General features: G+C 35.8%; 1 protein-coding gene and 1 non-coding gene across 2 annotated transcripts; both read right to left on the bottom strand.

The window, feature by feature from the left end:
* Window positions 1-10,163: 10,163 nt before the first annotated feature.
* On the bottom strand, window positions 10,164-10,236 carry TRNAF-GAA (transfer RNA phenylalanine (anticodon GAA)). The gene has a single exon. It is a non-coding gene; the product is annotated as a tRNA-Phe (tRNA).
* Window positions 10,237-10,421: 185 nt separating this feature from the next.
* Window positions 10,422-11,912, bottom strand: LOC111886086 (vacuolar protein sorting-associated protein 24 homolog 1-like). Its single transcript, XM_052771333.1, has 5 exons — window positions 11,615-11,912; window positions 11,419-11,495; window positions 11,246-11,348; window positions 10,850-11,154; window positions 10,422-10,770 (listed from the first exon to the last, which is right to left on the bottom strand). Exons 1-5 carry the CDS (start codon window positions 11,724-11,726, stop codon window positions 10,705-10,707), a joined length of 663 nt encoding a protein of 220 aa, XP_052627293.1. The 5' UTR covers window positions 11,727-11,912; the 3' UTR covers window positions 10,422-10,704.
* Between the last annotated feature and the right edge of the window lie 8,099 nt (window positions 11,913-20,011).

Genomic DNA, 20,011 nt, shown 5'->3' with positions numbered 1-20,011 from the left:
ATGCAGCATATGAGGAGATGAAGAAGGTAAGGTATCATGATATGATGAGGGATAACATCAGGGAGTTTGTGTATGTCAGGTTTCAAGACCCTAAATGATATGACTACTAGATCCTGGGATTAGGAGATTGATTTAGAGCACTTGGGGAAGAGGAAGCCAGAGTAGACGCTAGTAGATGAGGGTCCTGCAAAGAGACCCAATACATCAGACCAACGGTTGAGGGGCCGGCAGGGCCAGGATCAGTGCAACACGTGTAGAAGGCAACATGATGGGGTTTGTGGATCTAGGGGTATGGGTTGCTACAAGTGTGGTAGGGTTGTTCATGTCAGCAGAGATTGTCCCCAAGGGATGATCTCGTTAGGTTTCACTGCAACCAAGTGACCCACAAGAGGGCTGACTGTTGGAGTTGATGAGAGGAGCGGTGAGGGCACCTGCTCCAGCCACTTGGAGGATGTATGATGTTCGTGAGGGCAGATTGGAAGTTCCTGTGGTAAAGAGCCGAGCATTGCAGTCACAGGTCGAGGGGATCCGAGTTCCATTAGATGATGTGCATGTAAGCATGAGATACTGTGTGGGGTGTATCTAAGTCTCCACCTGGGATTATGGTTTTCTTCATGATGGTCAAGACATGTCATCTTGAGAATCTTCTTATGCCATTTTGCATGCTGATAGCCATGTTTAGGAGATGTTGGGTGAGCCAGATTAATTGCGAAGTGAGAGGCATTGACTATCATCGGAAAAAGCTTGAAGTGAGAAAAGGTCAGCAGTCAATTCGATCTTTGGTAGTTTCAACAAAGATTCAAGAAATTCGTGAGGTGGACATGTCAGGTTCGAATGCAGGGTTTGTAAGGGTTCTTTGTAGTTTCAAGGAAATAAGGAATGGATCTAATCGTGGGTGTGAGAGCGGTAGTTTTCAAGTTCATGCATTCATATTATGGTCAGTTGTAGGTTCGCATGGGAATTGTTCTAGGTGCAAGTAGGTTGTGGAATCAGTTGGGTACTTGTTGCAATATTCGAGGTGTTGTTCTTCGTCATCCGGTAAGTCACCAAGTACTTGTAGTGAGGTCAACAGCAAGTATTTGAGATGGTAGAGCTCGATGAGATTTCAGTAAGGATTCTTTCGATTTTGGAGCACATGTGATCACCAAGATTGGCTAGTAATGGAATGCTAGTTCTTGTAAGTTCAAGTTGTCAACAATTTGAATTGTAAGGATGTGAGATGGATTGGAAATCCATCAAATTTTGTGGATTAGAAGAGCACAGTCGAATACAAGTGGGGGAGAATCATTTGGTCTAATGGATTGCGCAAGAATGGACATTCAGTTCTCATTGCAGATCAGTAGCGATGCTTAGTGGATATGTGATTAGGAACAGTTTAAGGGTTGTGTTAGAGCCTCTCTACCTATTCTTGTATGATTAAGACTTTAGGGTTCGAAGCATATCACAGACACCCGGTTTGGGATATAGTCGAATACGGGTTCGAATCAGGATGATTATGGTTGGAATGGTAGATGAGCGGTAAGACCATGGGCGGTGACCATGATAGTATAGGAGTGTTTTAAGACTATGGAGTGGTCGTAACATTCACTAGGTTGGCAGGTAGTGTGGTAGTGTTGTAAGACTACGGGGTGGCCCGTAGCATTCACTAGGCTCTTGAGCAGCTGTGAGGGCTGGTATGTCTATGATTGGCTCGTAGTTCCTCTAAGTGGGATTAGACCGTGGTAGGATAGGTCGTAAAATTGTAGGAAGGCCATAACATTAATTGAATTAAGGAAGGTTGTGGGTCATATAAGGCCAATTGAGATATAAGGCTACAACCGGCCATGTATCATTCATTATTAGCAAGTGGATTTGGTTGCATGAGGTTGATGGTTGGTTAAGTTCGGTTGGATCTGGAGAGATGTTGGAGCCCTGATGGCAAGCAAGCTAGGACATCTCTTGCCAGATAGACATTCTTTCATAAGTTTTATGGTGTGATTGCGTGAGACAATTAGCCTCAGCAACCGGTTGGAAATCTGGTATATCAGTTAATTGGAAGGTAAGTATGAGACCAGGGAGGTCTCGGCTGCATCATAAATGTAATTATTGGACAACAAGATGAGCATGAGGAGGTGATAGTTTTTGGGACTCGTGTTAGGAGTCGCCTTGTGATTAAGTGGATATGTTAAGTCAACTGCTGCATGGGTTAAATAATCTCAGAGTAATTGATTTGACCCTACTGCGGAGCTCTCGTATGAGTCTAACTATTGTAGAGATGAGTCTTCTACTCGAAGGATTATCTAAGCCTATTATCAAGTGAAAAGTTTTTGGCAACAATGAATGGTCAGTGATTCTGTTTCCCAGTGGAAACAACATGATAATCATGGATTGGAAGAGTTATGATCAATTTGGAATACAAAGTGGAGTTGTATTGATAGTGATTCAGAGTGGGTTGTCAGTCAGGGAGGCAAAAAAGGTTTTACGATGTCGGATTTCGGGCAGATTAGTAATGGTTATTCTTTAGGGGTGAACACTAGTAGGGTAAGGATCCTTTCATCGTTACGATTTGAGAGCCTTGCTAAGGCTGGGTTCGGTTACAATTTTGGAATGTTGTTGTATGCTTGAGTTGTTTCCTCAGTTCGTATCGAGATTTTGGAAGAAGTGTCCAAGCTGTATGGCGTTTCTGGAAGGTAGTAAGGAGTGATCTCGAGGACGAAATCTAATTTAAGTAGGGGAGAGTTGTAACACCCGTTTTCCTGGAAGAGTTGAATCAGGATTTCAAGGAGTCAAATGCTTGGTTTTTGGGTAAAAAAGTAAGGCTCACAACGTGAGCCATAGAAGGGTTACGACGTGAGGAACGATTAATGAAGAAATTGTATATAATTTGAGCTCAAGACGTGAGAAATAAGAGCTCACGACGTGAGGATCTCTGCAGCCCAAGCCCACAAATGTTTAGGATTTCCCACGTATTTAAGCCCCCTTAACTCAGTTTTAGGTTTCATTTCTCAGCCTCTAACTCAGAAAACCCTAACCCTAATCCCTTTTGGTGGTTTTGGATCCATCTTGGTGCTTTAGTGGCTAGAAGAAGGAGAAGAAGATGTTCTAGAGTGTTGGTCCAGTAATGAGGCTTCATCATCATCATTATCTTGTGCACATTCTGGACCTTTATAAGTGTCCAAGATTCAACCTTTATATGTTTAAGTTAATAGATCTAGGTTCTTGTCCCTTGATTGTGGAAGTTTTCATGGAGGAGATCCATAAAGTTGGCAACATTATGGCCTCTAAGGGTCCATTGAGCATCATATCTTATGGATCCGAAGTTTAGTTGTGATTTATGAATCTTGCATGAGTTTGGGTCCATTTCTTGTCATTTTTGTCTAAGGTGGGTTTAGCACATGCGTAGGGCATGTATTTCCAACAAATAATCATTGTTATTGACCTTTGGAGTCCTCTTTAGCTTTTGAAAGAGTTGGGTTCGAAGACTTAATGGATTAAGGACTCAAAACATTAGGATATGGCATCAGACTATGCTCACGATGTGACACAGGGAGTATCACGACGTGAGAATGGTTTTTACCCACATAACTTGATCATTTGGAGCTCACAACGTGACTAGGGAAGGCTCATGTCGTGAGGACTACTTTTGAGTGATTTCACCTGAGTTGCTGTGTAACGTCCCAAAAATACGAGCCAAAAATTTCATTTTTAAAACATATACTTAGCAAAACATTAGAAATAAAACATTCACCGAACATGTCCTTTCATAAAAGATATCGCGTGTCTGGAAATTTTTTTTATAGAACATAATAATGTCAGAGAACAAATCCCCAGGAAGATCTCATAGTGCGGAATACAAAGCATGTATGTGATGTGCCGCTACCGCGCCAGCTCCATCCCCTTCGACGAAGAGGTACCTGAAACCAAAACTGAAAACTGTAGCACGAAGCTTAGTGAGTTCCCCCACTGTACCACATACCATATAATCACATAACATACATATATTGCCGGACATATCTGGGTGCCCGACCTACCCCTTCGGTCCTCTCGACCGGATACTGCCTAGCATATCTGGGTGCTGGCCTCCCCTTCGGTCCTCACGACCGGATACTAGGGACTATTTCACCCCTATTGCTACCACATAACACATATCACATAGCATCATATCATACTAGCAAATAAACATAACACAAGTAGTAGCAACCCTAGATGAATATCACAGAAACAATCATCTATCATACAACTCCTACTGGTGGGCCGGCATTGTGGCGGTAGACCCACCGCTATTGTAAGGTAACTCACCTCAAAGTAGCTGCTGATCTGCGTAGGAACTGACTGTCTTCTGCTGCTGCTGCTGCCCCGGAAATCCTCCGGCTATAACTCCCACAAAACACTCAGTCAAATACTGTTAACCGACCTCAGGGTAAAATGACTATTTACCCCTAACCAAGCCAAGAGTCAAAGTCAAAGTCAACTTTCATTTACCCTATCCATTCGATTGACCATAATCCTGTCTCTACTCGTCTAGTTAGGCATTGAATCGACGAGTTTTCCTTCTAAACCAAAGTCCAATAGTCCTTCATCCTACTCGCCGAGTTGTATGAACAACTCGTCGAGTTCATCTTCATCCGAAGAACATTCTATGCTGAGACTCGCCGAGTTGTATGAACAACTCGCTGAGTTTGTTCTTAAGACAAGAAAATTGCCTTGAACTCACCGAGTCAGGGCATTGACTCGCCGAGTTTCTCCATGAGTGAGTCTGGCTTCCGACCCACTGAGTTACACCCCATGACTCACTACTCCACTCAGCAAACACGAAAAGGGGGAAAACTCGGGGACTCGCGACTCGACTCGCCGAGTCCGATGAACGACTCGCCGAGTCTACCACATGCAACTACTATATACTCGATTTTGCTTGGATCCAGCTCATTCCATACGTAGATCTGGGTTCTTAGGGCTTGATTAACATGTAAAGTTTCCAACTTTACGTGTAAATAAACACCAATGAAGGTTTTAGGGCTCAAAATGCACTAAAAGAGTAGATCTAGGGCTTTCAGGCAATATGGCTTCAAAAAGGCAGTGGATCCGATCTCTTGGAGCTCAATCATGCCTAGATCTAAAGGTTAATTAGCTTATCACATACCGTAATTCATATCCAAGCTTGGGAAATGGCTCAAGAAGGACTTTAATGGAGCTTTAAGGGACTATAAGCATGAAAACAGAGGGAAACTGAGTTATACCTCAAGGAATCACTGAAATAACACCAAGATGTTTGGCTCCTTCTTCTCTTCTTGATCTACTCTCCTTTTTCTCTCAAAATCTTCAAGAAAACACACCAAAGCACTTCAATCTCACAAGGAACAAGGTTTGGACGATATAGGGAGCTCTGAGGGTGAAAGGGGCGAGCTTGGGGGCGCATAAGATGATTTAAATAGGGTGCAAACCCTTGAAATTATGGTTTCATCAGATAGCGGGGACTCGCTGAGTCCAGAATATGGACTCGCCGAGTCGCTAACTTAAACGTGTTCCATATCCCGACTCTACTCGGCGAGTCGGGCCTACAACTCGCCGAGTCCAACGCTAAAAATGCAAAACACTTAGATAAATTTCACATACCAGGAACCAGGTGCTACATGCTGAGTGGTGTGAGTTCGAGCTGGAATATGTCTGAGTGTATTCTCACGACGTGACCAAGGACTAGTCACGGTGTGAGGGTCAACTGTTAGTATTTTGACCGTTAACCTTGACTTTGGCCATTGACTTTTGGCTTGCTTTGACTTTTGGGTAAAGATTCTATTTTTAGAAGGTAGACTTAAGGTTTACCTTGTGTGGATTGATAGGAGGTGCCGAGCACCCATTTTTTGGCAAGAGAGCAGCTAGTTGAAGTCGGCTTCGTGATTCAGGTGAGTTTCCTTCATTGTATATGTGGGTCGAAGGCACCAATGTTGACCCACTAAGTTATGCTTATAGTATAATGATTATCTCCGTGATAATTGTCTATTGTAATTGTTTGATGTCTATGTGATTCTTTTGTTATGAGATTGTGTAGTGGTGATGGGGGTGAAATAGACCCGATATCCGGTTGAAATAGACCGAAGGGGATTGCAAGCACCCAGATATGCTTTACTGTATCCGGTTGAAATAGACCAAAGGGGACTGCAAGCACCCATATATGATTTACTGTATCCGGTTGAAATAGACCGAAAAGGACAGTAAGCACCCAGATATGCTTGACTGTTTCCAGTTGAAATAGACCAAAAGGGACTGTAACCACCCATATATGTTTGACTGTATGATTTTATGGTATGGGGTATTTGGGGGAACTCACTATGTTTTGTGCTTACTATTTTCATTTTATGTTTTAGGTACTTCTGGTTCGAAGGGGAAGGGCTCGGGATGACTACATTGCATACACCACATTGTTCCACATTTTACATGAATCTGATGCAATTGGATGTTACACTCTGATTCACTATGTTTTCCATGATGTTGTTTTGGATAATGGTTTTATTAATTTAAAAATCGAAATTTTTAGTCTTAATTTTTGGGACGTTACATGGGGCCTCATTAATCTCCGATTAATCTCTTAATCCTAGTCATCCGACTAGTTAACGTCAAACATTTTTTACATCCTTGATATATATATATATATATATATATATATATATATATATATATATATATATATATATATATATAAGTTCGAATAAAAATAGTAAACAATGAAGAGTATTAAAATGTAAAAACATTATGTTTATGTTATTATTCTGCAATGAATGTTCTATATGTGTATTGTTGAAGTAATTCTAATATGAATATTAACGTTTGATTATTCATATGTTTATTAGATTGTTATTATTCTATTATAAATTTATGTATGTGTATTTTGATAGTAAATTCTAATTTTAGTTTTAACTTATGACTATTCATTTATTCACTGCTAAATAGTGACATAAAGTTATGGATACAAAATTCATTGCAGAATAATAACATAAAAATAGTGTTTTTACGTTTTTAGACTATTTATAGTTTTTATTTGAACCATCTAATATATATATATATATATATATATATATATATATATATATATATATATATATATATATATATATATATATATATATATATATATATATAAGTGTACCAACTCAACTGGACCAAGAGCCGAGAAGCAATTTTCTGATGGCCAAAGCAAAGTATGAGCCAGGTCAAGACACACTTGAGCGCAATGTAATATCAAGGTGCCAAAGACCGTGCGCAACTCACGATCACTTGTAAAAAACATTCATAATCGAGGCACAAGAATGTTACAAGATGGCATCGATTGTCCCCCTCTTAACAATATATATGCCTCTTCTAGAGTATGCATCATCAAGTAAAAATTCACACCCATATTCTATCTATAGATCTTATACAATCTCTAAAATAAGGCCCTATAAATTCGGCATTGGAGAACAATCTCAGGACACACCCCCTAGATTATAATTATACCTAATCTTTCCATTGTGATAAACTGGTCTTGGAGCATCAGAAAGGAGACTATATCTTTCATTTCATTTTATCTCAAACCTCTCCCTCCATGAATTTGTTGCATCATCGGCACCATTTGTTATGATAACTACTACAATCATGAAACATACCTTGGTGACAAGAAGAAGGGTGATTCTAATCCAAGCCCCATCCACCCAATGGTAACTTTCAAGGCCAAAGTGGCCAGCCTACCATGATTAACACCTATAACACTTGCGTTACCCCTCAATCCAAACATAGTAACAACATCAACAACTAAAGCCTTACCCACAATGAACCAATTTTAAAACACCACTTCACTATCAACCTTACCCAGCATGAACGCAATTGTTGGTGAAACACCACTTTACTATCAACCACAAGAAAAAACATTTTTAGATAGTTTATTTGTCTACTAAAGCTTTAGGGAAAGATTTTTGAAAGAACCATTAGGCATGCTTAAGGATTCTACAACTAATCCAATGAAGTAAGGCTCGAACAATCCTTCTAAAGTATAAGACCAAGATACAAAAGATCCATTAGCAGTCACATGCGACTTATATGCTACATACTCCCAACTAAAACTTGCCTACCGCACCTAAAAAACTACGAATGAACAGAAGACCTAATTGATCATGCAGGAACCTACAAAGTACACATGTAATCCTTAAATCTCACTTGAAGGTTTTAGTGTATACACTTTCAAACCATAATAAAAGGATTTGTTTGATGATGGTTCAAAAGCTTAGCAGTCGGCAATATCCACAACCATGCCATATTAGGATGTCAAAAAGAAGGCGAATTCATCATTGACTGTCTAACTAGATTCATGAAAGCAACTCTCAATTGCCCAAGTAAGGACAAGCCATTCTTCACGCGCGACCTATTCCCAAATATGTTATTCATTAAAAAAAGTGCAAACTTACTACAACGGAAGAAGCCATTAATAAAAAGTACAAACTTACTACGAAGAAAGTAGAGGCTCTGGACCAACAAACTGATGCATGGAGCCTAGAGCAATGAAAATTTCAACTCAAACAGGGATAAGAAGGCTATAGTGAAAACATACGAGCCAAAGGATTTGCAGGGGCGTGCCAATTGATGGGGCGGTTTGAGTGATCAATCATGGCCTCCAAATTTCTAGGGCCTTATTTTTATATACCTTATTATGTTGTTATAAAAAAACGTTGATATATCGTGTATAAGGGATAAGAGGAAAAAGGAAAGAAAATGAGCAAAAACAAAATCAACAAATAATACTAGGAGGCTTGTGACTCTTCAGGAATAATCACTGCATTAAGCCTCTCACCACCATTGATCGAATAACTCTATGAATTGATTCAGATTTTTAACGATAATAGATAAATTGATTCATAATAAACCGGTTATGGGTTTTTCACGCAACCTTCTGAGTTCAATTTTTCTTAATACGTCGATTCTGATAATCTGATTACACTCATCCTTACAAATTTGACCTCGTATTTGTGTTAGTTTGATTTTAACCAGGCTCGCTGATTCTGATTTCAAATTTATTATACGTGTTAATCTAATTTTTTTGATTCATATTAATTTGATCCATGTAAATTGTAGGATTTCGTTATTGTTATTCACTTCTTTGATGTTAGTTTTTTGGTAAAATAATAATAATAATAATTTATGTGTTTTCTTTCTTATTTTATGTAGATAACTTGAAACTTCAACATCACAGGTTTTGAAAATCTTAGGTGGTGGAACCTAGAAAATAATTCAGAAATGTTGATATTTGTTGCTAGAAAACGATTTGATATCACAAGTTCACAACTAGTTGTTTTCGTTTTCTTTATTTTTTTTTTAATCATTGATCTTGTTTTATAAGTTTAAAAGGTTAACATGTTGCCTAGGAAATATTTATTTGGTAGTGTGAGAAAATGAAAGAAATAACAAAAAGAACCGAATAACTAATACTATTAAAAAAATGATCTATGGATAAATTTATAACAAATGATTTCTTTAAAAATAACAAAAAAACACCATCTTGTTGTAATTTTATTTACTATAAGTTAGGGCCTCATTTTCATATTTTATCTATGACCTTAAATCGGTTTGAACCGACCTGATGATATGAAAGCGAATGTTATCACACAACACACAATGATGGATACCCACCATGAAGCTAGAAATACATTAATAATGATTATGAAAACAAAGTGTCCTTATAACCCAAATTGATCAAACTAAATAAAAATTTAATGACATAAAAACCATCAAATTTTCACTCTATGATTTAAGGTGTATTTAGTAAAACTACTTGTTATCTCAAAATTGAAAGCTATATTTTTATTTGTATATAAATATTTGACAAAAACCATTGAATGCTTTTGAATCGTGTAAAGTTAAATAAAATACTACAATATAAAAATTCATATTAAAAAAGTGTGAAATATTGGATTATGAATATTTTTTAGTAAAAGATTTTAAGCTCATAATCCCAAACAAAACCTTTTATATATTCCAAGCTTTCTAAAAAGAAAAGTTAAATACTCTCAAAAATATTTTGCTGAATACCATTAGTTTCTGTTACACTCGATTAATGTTTTGTTGGTACACCTATGTTTATTGATTTTCTTATTATAATAAAAACAAAAGGTAAAAAGACTCGAAATAATTTCTGTCTGTTTAAAAACAAAGAAAACTTTAAATGCGGTGAAGGTGGATCGAACACCTGACCTTCAGATCTTCAGTCTGACGCTCTCCCAACTGAGCTATCCCCGCTTTATGGTTTCTATGCATCGACAATTTCTATATACAATATATTAAATTGATCAGCATTTAACCTTTCACACGACAATATCATATCCTGTTTTTTTCGTTTTTGAATTAATTGGAACATTTAAATGTACTACAGACTAAAAATCCATGAAGTGCTTTAACTCTAGATCATTATAATAACAACAAAATAAAAAAATAGATGCCCAATCAGTTCACAGCATAAATTGCAACCCAATATTTCTGAATTACATATTCTCAATTTCTCATAATCTTTACATAAACTTCAATTCTACTACTATTACACCCAAACTCAAGTATTAATAAACAAAAGAGTAAATTACATTTTTCGTCTCCTAGTGTAGCTATTTTTTGCAATTTTCGTCTTTTTAAATTTTGGTATTTATTTGAGGTTTATGAAACTTTTTTCATCTTAAAAAAAGTTTTCCATCTATCAGCTAAAAAAATCCCAAATCACGACCGAACTTTGGCAAGGCGAGCCCTAATTTCTTCTAATTCCTCATCATCAACACCATCATCCTACAAATCCAAATCAAAAGTTAATCTCTTGAACAAAGATTAAAACAAGAGGGGAGGGGGGGGGGGGGGGGGTATATACCTGAGCCACGGTGGCAGGTTGCTTCAGCCGCTCCTTCCTGGCGGCTTCTGGAAGCTGTGCAGCAGTCTCACCAGCTATGGAGGTTAACACCTTATCAACCTCTTCTTCAATCTCATCTTCCATGTCATCTGTATCCAATGCAGAATCAACAGCATCATTCACCATTTCTTCAATCACTCCTGCTTTGATCATTTCTTTGTTGAATTCTTGCATTGTGACAGCCATTTGTGGAGCTTTCATTAGGTCGTTAACAATCTTCATGACTTCAGCACTTTTTGATAGATGCCCTACTGTTCGAGCAATAGCTGCAAAATCCCAAGTCCCAACGCTTAGAAATTAATATTGTAACAGGTAATTAGCGATGATAATTGATAAAAGAAAGTAATAATCACATACCAACACTTTCTCCTAGATGCATTGATATGGAATTTAATTGAGCTTTATTTTCGTAGAGGCGATTCACAGTTTTTCTAGATCTCACAATTTCCATAGCAAGTGCCTAGAAAAGATGTAACTTTTTCCATGATTACAGATCCTAATTCGTAAAATTGGAAGTAATAAGTTAATACCCTAGCAGAGCCCATATCATTTCTTTTCGCAGCTTCTCGGATTGCTTTTTGAACATTTTTCTCTTCTCGTTGTATATCTAAAACAAAACCCCCAAAAAAATCAAAACAAAATCGATGCAGTAATCGAATAAACAGTTTTAGGTTTTATAGAAGAAGAAAGCGATTTCTACAAACGAGATGGAGGAAATTGATTTACCACGAATTTGACGTTCAATGTTGCGACACTCTTGCCGGAGACGACGTTGCCAATCGCGTAATAACTGTTGTGGATTAGGTTTCGGCATTAATATGTTCCTCAATTTCTCCATCTTCTTCTTCTTCAAGTATTACCGATGAAGTCTTCAAAATTGAGAGAAGTAACTATTTGAAACTGAATTTGAAGACGTAAAATACAAAAAGCTAAGATCAATACATGATTTCGGAATAATATATCTGAAAACCAAAAGCTTGCTATTGTTGCGTTCTTATTCGTTTCATCTGTTGATGAGCAAATTGGTTTTAACTGGCCTTCCTTCCACGCGACTTCAAAATGTTAAAAAGTTAAATACAATAAAAATAAAAATAAAAGTTTATTATGTTTTTAAAAAAGATAAATTGCACAAAATTATTATGTGTTCATAAAAAAAATTTGATTTTGACAATATGTTATTTTTTAATTCAATTTAGTCACTAAGTTTTTTGAATTTTTGTAATGTTCACCCACTTAACCGGTTAACCCAGTTACATGTTAACGTGTCAAGCTTCAACCCGGGTTCTAATTGACTCTAAAATTCGAAGGCTTCTTCTCAACTGACTAGATGGGACCGTTTAATCCCTTGCAAAGTTATTATTCTATTTTTGAGGTTAAAGTTGAATATGGTTCCTACTAGAGTTAATCTAGCAAGTCTAATTTGTGATTCTGAAACTGTCAATCATCTTTTCTTTTCTTGGGGGATGACATTGAATCTATGGAGTCTTCTTGCATAGTGGTAAGAGTTGGACTTGCTAATTTTCTCTTCCATTCCTGAGTGGTTATCTTGGATTGATTCCACTCGGTTGTCTATCCAAGTGAAAAGATGTTTAGATGCGGTTCTTCTTTTCATGTTTTGGGCGTTACAAGCATTTCGTAACAAGATGTTGTTTGCGAAATTTAAACCTTAAAAGTGGTTATGTGAGATTTTATTCAATCTCAATCTTTTTATTTGGATTAGCACTAGATTTCCTAAGTTTAGAGTTAAGTGGACTTCTTTGGTGCAAAATCCTTATTTGTAACTAGATATGTTGCCCATGCTTCGCATGGGCGTATGCGTTTGATTTGAGTGTTGTTTTTGTTAAAAGATGCAGGTATGATAATCCGACCCTTAATTTTTATAGACAGAGACGGATAGATAGAGGCAGAAAAAAAAAACAAAAAATAAATATGCGGACCAATATATAAAAAATATACCAAAAGAAAAAAATGAGAGCAGGTAGAAAGTGCAACGGACAGGAAAAAACAATAAAAGTTAAATATGACGACAAACTCGGACTTTGCCCCGGGCCGTTTTTTTTTTTTTTTTTTATTTTATGAAAAATATAAAAATTTAGACTGTAAAGACCAAAAATGCCAAAACGACTAAAAAATTAAAGGGTTGAAATTAGAAAGTTTTTAGAAAAGTGGCCAAAGTTGTCAATTCCTTAAAGTTTTGTGGTCAAACTTTAAATGTTAAAAGATTTCTAAAAAATGTAAAAATTTTGATTGGAAGGACAAAAGGTGTCAAAATGACTAAAGAATAAGACAAAATCGACAAAAAAACATGTATATATAAATGAAGGACCATTTTTGCCAAATACTTAGCAAAGTTAAAATGAGACACAATTAAACAATTAAACATGTATATATAAAGGAAATACCATTTTTGTCAAATTAAATCCTTAGCAAAATTACTGTAGCTAAAATAAGAGAATTTTAATATATATATATATATATATATATATATATATATATATATATATATATATATATATATATATATATATATATATATATATATATATATATATAATTACTTAAGTTGTTCTAGCGTTTGCTAACTTTTATTTAATTTTGTCGTTCTAAAAAAATACCAAGGAATTGTTGGTTATATATATTCATGATTTTTTTTGTTCTTACAAATATATTTCTTCTTTACTTAACATTAATATTCAAAAATCTTTTCTCAAAGAACATCAAACAAATTAATTTACATTTGGTATGAAATACAAATTAAATTTTCTTGGATTTTTCACATATGATTTCGTTCGTGTTACTCCGTGCATTATGCTCAAAATAACAAATTTTGGAAAAAAAATTCACACAAATCCTTCAAAATATCAAAGTTATAATTAAAATTTGCTAACATTTTTTCTAACATTGAATACGAATAAAAAAAGAGAAATCAAACAATTCCATAATAATAATAATAATAATAATAATAATAATAATAATAATAATAAAAAAGACAAGTTACACGACAAATGCTAAATGAAATATGAATTGTTATCTTAAATATTATAATTTGTCATTTAAATTGAACAATTTCCAAGTACATATCATAAATACATTAACCGATTAATAACTAAATCAAGAATGATTACATTAAAATTGGGTATTTAGTGAAAACTAATATTATAATATAAATAATATATATTTAAACATAACTTACAGTTTAAATGTAAAAAATAAACTTGTATTTATATAAAAATATGACTTTAAATGGAAAAAACATCATAAATGGTCCCTGTGGTTTCCCAAAATTTGAAGTTTAGTCCTCATGGTTTAAAAACCTCATAGATGGTCCCTATGTTTTCAAAACTTTTGATGTTTGGTCATTTTTACTAACTACGTTATGCTTGTCCGTTAACTGAATGGTGCTTTCGTCATTTCACCACCACAGAGACCATTTATGATGTTTTCTTGTATTTAGAAAAATAAAAAACAATTGTTTAATATAAAAGTCCTCTCTCTCTCTCTCTCTCTCTCTCTATATATATATATATATATATATATATATATATATATATATATATATATATATATATAGGATATAGATCCGGTAAGAAATTGTTTTTGGTAGAAAGGTAAGAAGTTTTTTTTCTACATATTTTTTTGACAAACAAAAGAAATGAATCATTAGATGATTCATTTGTAAAATGATTCACAAGAGAAAATTCCCAAAAAAACATTTTTATGATTCATTTTTAAGTAAATTAAGAAAAAAATTCACTTTTATGACAATTTTAGTGAATAACAACAAAATCATTGTATAAATGAATCATCGAGATGTTTTTTTGAGAATTTTTTCTTGTGAATCATCTTACAAATAAATCATCTAATGATTCATTTTGTTTGTTCGCGAAAAAAATATATAGAAAAAAAAAACTTCTTACCTTCTTACCAAAAATTTACTTCTTATTTGATCTTGATTCTATATATAGGATATAGATCCGGTAAGAAATTGTTTTTGGTAGAAAACAATTTACTTCTTACCTTCTTACCAAAAATTTACTTCTTATTTGATCTTGATTCTCTCTCTCTCTCTCTCTTTATATATATATATATATATATATATATATATATATATATATATATATATATATTTGGGTTTATCTCTGATAAACACCCAAGAACATCCCGCCTAAAATACATCCCTGTAACAAAAACCTTACACAAAATCTGGGTTTATTCTTAAGTTAGCCCCTAAAAATCATTCCAGCCTCTCCATCTTCATTTTCATCTAAAAACCATCCTAAGCAAACATACATATTTCATCTTTTTCTAACAGGTACCATAACAACACCTTCCTTCTGAAAGTTTGATACATACACCTGCTATGCAAATCAAGTTCGATGGCCAGATTAGAAGTGTATACATCTTCCCTGGAGGGGGTTTTATAATGGAGAATGGAGTAGTTTCCGTTTATGATTCAGATCGAATTTAGGCATACGTTTCAAATAAGAAATCGATTAAGATCCGGTTTAGATTTAGGTTCTATATAAAAAATTGATTCAGATAATGATTAGGTTTCATATTAAGGGGGTGGTTGTGAATGGTTGCTCGGTTCAAAATCAAAGCAAAAGTTGATGAGGGCAGTTGAGGAAAAGAACCTCCACCCTACCTCCATTAACACAAAGAAGGTGTGTGAAGCTTGCATCTTCCTTCATTATTGTTGAATCAGACCACACCCCTCCATTCTTTAGGATTAGATGGAAAAAAACCCATGAATGCCTCGTCAGAATCGGCTAAGGAAGATGTCGCCGCCATCTACTTTTCGTACTCCACCACTATAACCACCAATGAGCACCACTGCTGCAACAACCAGCGATCACCGCCGCTGTAATCCCTGATGGGGTTTCAAACCTGCAAAAACAAACCAGATCATAAATGGGTGGTGTGTGATGGAACAGATCTAAAACGCATGAATGCCTCGTTAGAAACTATTACTCAAGGTATAGACAAATGAGAAAAGCAAATCAATTTATTGGTTGTAGGCTGGTGGCTTAGATTGGGATGGGTTTTGAAAAAATTTTGATATGAGATGAAAATTGAAGAAGACGATGGGATGAGTGTGTGTGTGAGAGAGAGAGAGAGACCTTTTATATATTTAATTATATTTATTTATTTATTTTTAAAATATGAGAAAACATCATAAATGGTCCCTATGGTAGTGAAATGACGAAAATGCCCTTCAGTTAACGAACAAAACTTAACGGAGTTAGCAGTAAGGACCAATCGTCAAATTTTTTGAAAGCATAGGGACCATCTATGAGGTTTTTAAACCAAACCACAATGACCATTTATGATGTTTTTTCTTTTAAATGTAAAAAAAATATATTTATACAGTTTGAAAGAGAAAACTGTCAATATTAAATGAAAATGTATAAAATGATGTTCGATTTGGAGCAAAAAATAGTTTCAAAATCGAAAAAAAAAACTGGAAACTTAGTGTCAATATTGAAAAAATGAAAACTTAGTGTCTTTTGTGTTATTTTTTCACTCAACATGTCATCATGTCATCCCAGTGTCACATAACCAAATAATGTCAAATTTCATGTCACTAAAAGACTAACACATCAGCATGTCAGGTCAGCAGATAATCGGGTTAACCAATCAGGTGATCAACATTGTAAAAAATTAGAAAACTTAGTGACTAAATAAAAATAACGTAGTGTTTAAATCAATTTTTTTGTGAAAACATAATAACTTGTGTGCAATTTACTATAACGTCCCAAAAATATTGAGTAAAATTTTCATACATATAACAACCAGCTTACAAGCACGAACACTCATACCTGGCCCAATCAACCTTGGGTTGGAATACCAGTCATGTCTACGATGGGTCCAATCATCATCGGGATGGAATACCCTCGTATCAAGCACATGTTTGGCCTAATCAACCCTCGGGTACCAAACATGTCAAGTCCAATCGATCATAGGGTCTGGTTATCCTCAGGATGGAATACCCTAGATATGAATACCATTATATACACAACTCGGGTGTAAACACATAACCCAAGATCCAAGGACCTGCCCTTGTATTTCACCCAAAGTCTTCTGATTCAACGCAACCCTTCACTAAACCTGGATACAAGGATTTTCTCAACCGCTGCTGAGACTACCAGTCTCACACCTGGTCTAACCACCAGGTTTCCAGAACCTAAAAGACAGGGACATTCTAACCCAAACAACCCTTCGATTACACCATCATGATGACATTACACCTTCCGCCTAGAACTCGCGTCTCGCAGCACAACCAAAAGATCCTCCACTTACGTCACAGATTCCCAGAATACAGACCTTGCACGGATACACTCACGACTCCCAATGCGAGTTTCCAGCAGAGGCCCCCTCGAAAATGGCCGCTCATAATTTTCTCGTTGAACCTTCCCTAAAATTGATGAATATTCATTTGTTTCTGCCCCCGGTCCCCAACTGGGGCACTACCAAAACCATGAAGAATAATCCTCAATACACACCGACTGCGAACTTAACCCAAAATCGAACCATGAACTTCTGCGATACACCTAACCCTTACCAGCTCTGGTGCACCCCCACACGGGCATCCACTCAATACAATCACCAAGAACTCGATGACTTACGATTGCATAAGAATTTTCCAACTTGGAAATCACAAATCTAACAACAACTTGCGAACAACTGGAATTATATTGCATACCACCTGCCAATACTTTTTGCTACATGACTAATACTTCTCTCAATCCTTATTGATTCTCTTATCCAACCAATAGACTTACGACTCACCCGACAACACGTCCACACCGGAAGCACTACAAGCAGAAGAAATGAACCATCATGATCACTAGGCCCATAACCTATGTTTGGAGTGGTCCCGATAACCTATCGACACTGATGTCCTCGCATCGTTGGCCTAACACTTTGGGCCTGAAGATACCCACCTCATTCCATTACCTTGAAGGGACTTAAATAACTCCCTTTCAATGACAACTAAGCACCACAAAACAGCTACTAAGCAAAACCTTACAAAAACAAAATCGCACACTATCAGTGGATAGGATAACTGTTGCACTCTTGATCCAAATCAGAAGCTGAAACTCGAAAAGGACCATACACATAATTCGAACAAAGATACCCAATGCCATTTTGCCCAACTCACATGGAACACCCCCATGCATATACTTATGTTTTTCCAGCTTTTTTTATATTTGGTGATAGTTTTACAACATGCATATCTCATTCGTTTGAAGTCAGATTTGATGGGGTTTAAACAAACAATCCTATGTGTGCATGCAACCCTAGAGTTGGATCTATGCTATCACTATTAGTTATACAACATTATGAACATGTGAAGAACCATAACAAGTTTCTAGGGATTTCGAAATTCACAAAGAAAGATGAAATACATACCTGTTGTTATATTGGAATAACAACTTAAATCTTGAATCTTCTTGTCTTTGAAAGCAAGCGCCACAAGTGTCGCGCCTCTAATGGCTCACAAACAAACCTAGCAACCAAGGATTACTATGGAGAGAGAAAGGAAGTGGAAAATTCGGCTCTAAGCCTCTCTTGGAGTGCCTTAGACGAAATCCAACCCTATAGGGGTTTATATAGGTGATAAGGAAGGTTTAGGATAAGGCAGGTGTATCTTAGATAACTCTAATCCCTTAACTTCCTCCCTAAGGCTTCCAAGGCACCCTTAGAGCCCAAGGAAACCCTAAGACACTCTAGATTTCGTTCCTCACCTCTAAGGGAGGTTCTAGAATGCTTCAATGCTCAACTTTTAAACATTGTCACCTTTAGCCATGCAGTTTCAATTAATTCCTTTAATCCTAAAATTAATTCCAAGTTAATTTCTGATTAAATATTAATTAAACAATATGATTTCTAATCAATATATTATATCCATAATACATTAATAAATCATTTATCTTGATTTCAAATTAATTTATTAATCAAGTAATAAATTAATAAATCATTCTTCTTTCTCCAACAATTATCCTATTCCGTTGCCAGGTTTCGAAGGCAACCCAAAAGGACCATGCACAACCGGGTCAAGTACTTACCAAAAATGGTTATGGGCTTAGAAACTAATCCAACAGTCTCCTGCTTGGATAAGTCTAGTAACCATAAATGCAAGTACAACCCGATTGGCAATCGTAGCTCTCAAAGACGTTGTTGAACTCTGATCTTATCAGTAACCTGTCCTTTAGATAAGGAAATATATATTACTCCATTCTAGATATCGTATAGACGTGAGACATGGATTGATATCATTCTCTCAGTCTATGTGTTGTTTACCGATTTCCGATTGACGATGACTGACTAATTAAACAAATCAAATTAGCCCTAGCCTGACCGAGCATTTACATTTGTCATCACTAAATCATCGAGGGGCCCACATATATTGCTTTTATCCCACTTTGGATAAAAGGAACGGATAAACTTCGACTCAATTCTCGCTTGCACTCACTCACTCACCAAATCACACACAACAATATGTTTTATAACACCAAGTTACTGGTGCATTTACATATTATCAATGTGCAACCGACTCGCAAGATACAACTCACACATCTCAGTTTCAAGAATATAAGACATTATCGTCTCACCAATTGCTCGTGATAAAATCCATGAAGCGATCCAAGTGAGCGTGGGTTTAATCCAATGCTCAAATCATATTCTTAAGCACTCATGAACGTTGCAGCAAACCTTTGCTATGTTTAATACACTTAACAATCTACACACCAATTCATGACAATCTTCTTTTATACCTACTCCCAAAGTATGAGTGACTGTGGTACATTCGAATAATTTGATTATTCTGAAATAATTTAATTATTCAGGAAGTCAAAACAAGCAAAGTGAAACACAAGAATAATACTAATCCTATATGGCCCCAAACTTTTGAGTATAAATAAAACACCTTTTATTTATCACCATATTGATTACTCATTATTTGTTGTTTCGGGTAATCAACTTATTACTTGAATTATAACTATAGTTTTCCCATGCTCTTAGCATGCACACTATGTTTTCCTATGGTCCTAACTTTGTGAAATAGATTAATTGAACACATTTTCAATCATATTCATTTCACAACTCCCAATCCTTACCACA

Source organism: Lactuca sativa, chromosome 1 (assembly GCF_002870075.4).
Source record: "Lactuca sativa cultivar Salinas chromosome 1, Lsat_Salinas_v11, whole genome shotgun sequence".
NCBI lineage: Eukaryota > Viridiplantae > Streptophyta > Magnoliopsida > Asterales > Asteraceae > Lactuca > Lactuca sativa.
The sequence above is the reverse complement of the archived record's forward strand: the minus strand, read 5'-3'. Positions and strand labels throughout refer to the sequence as shown.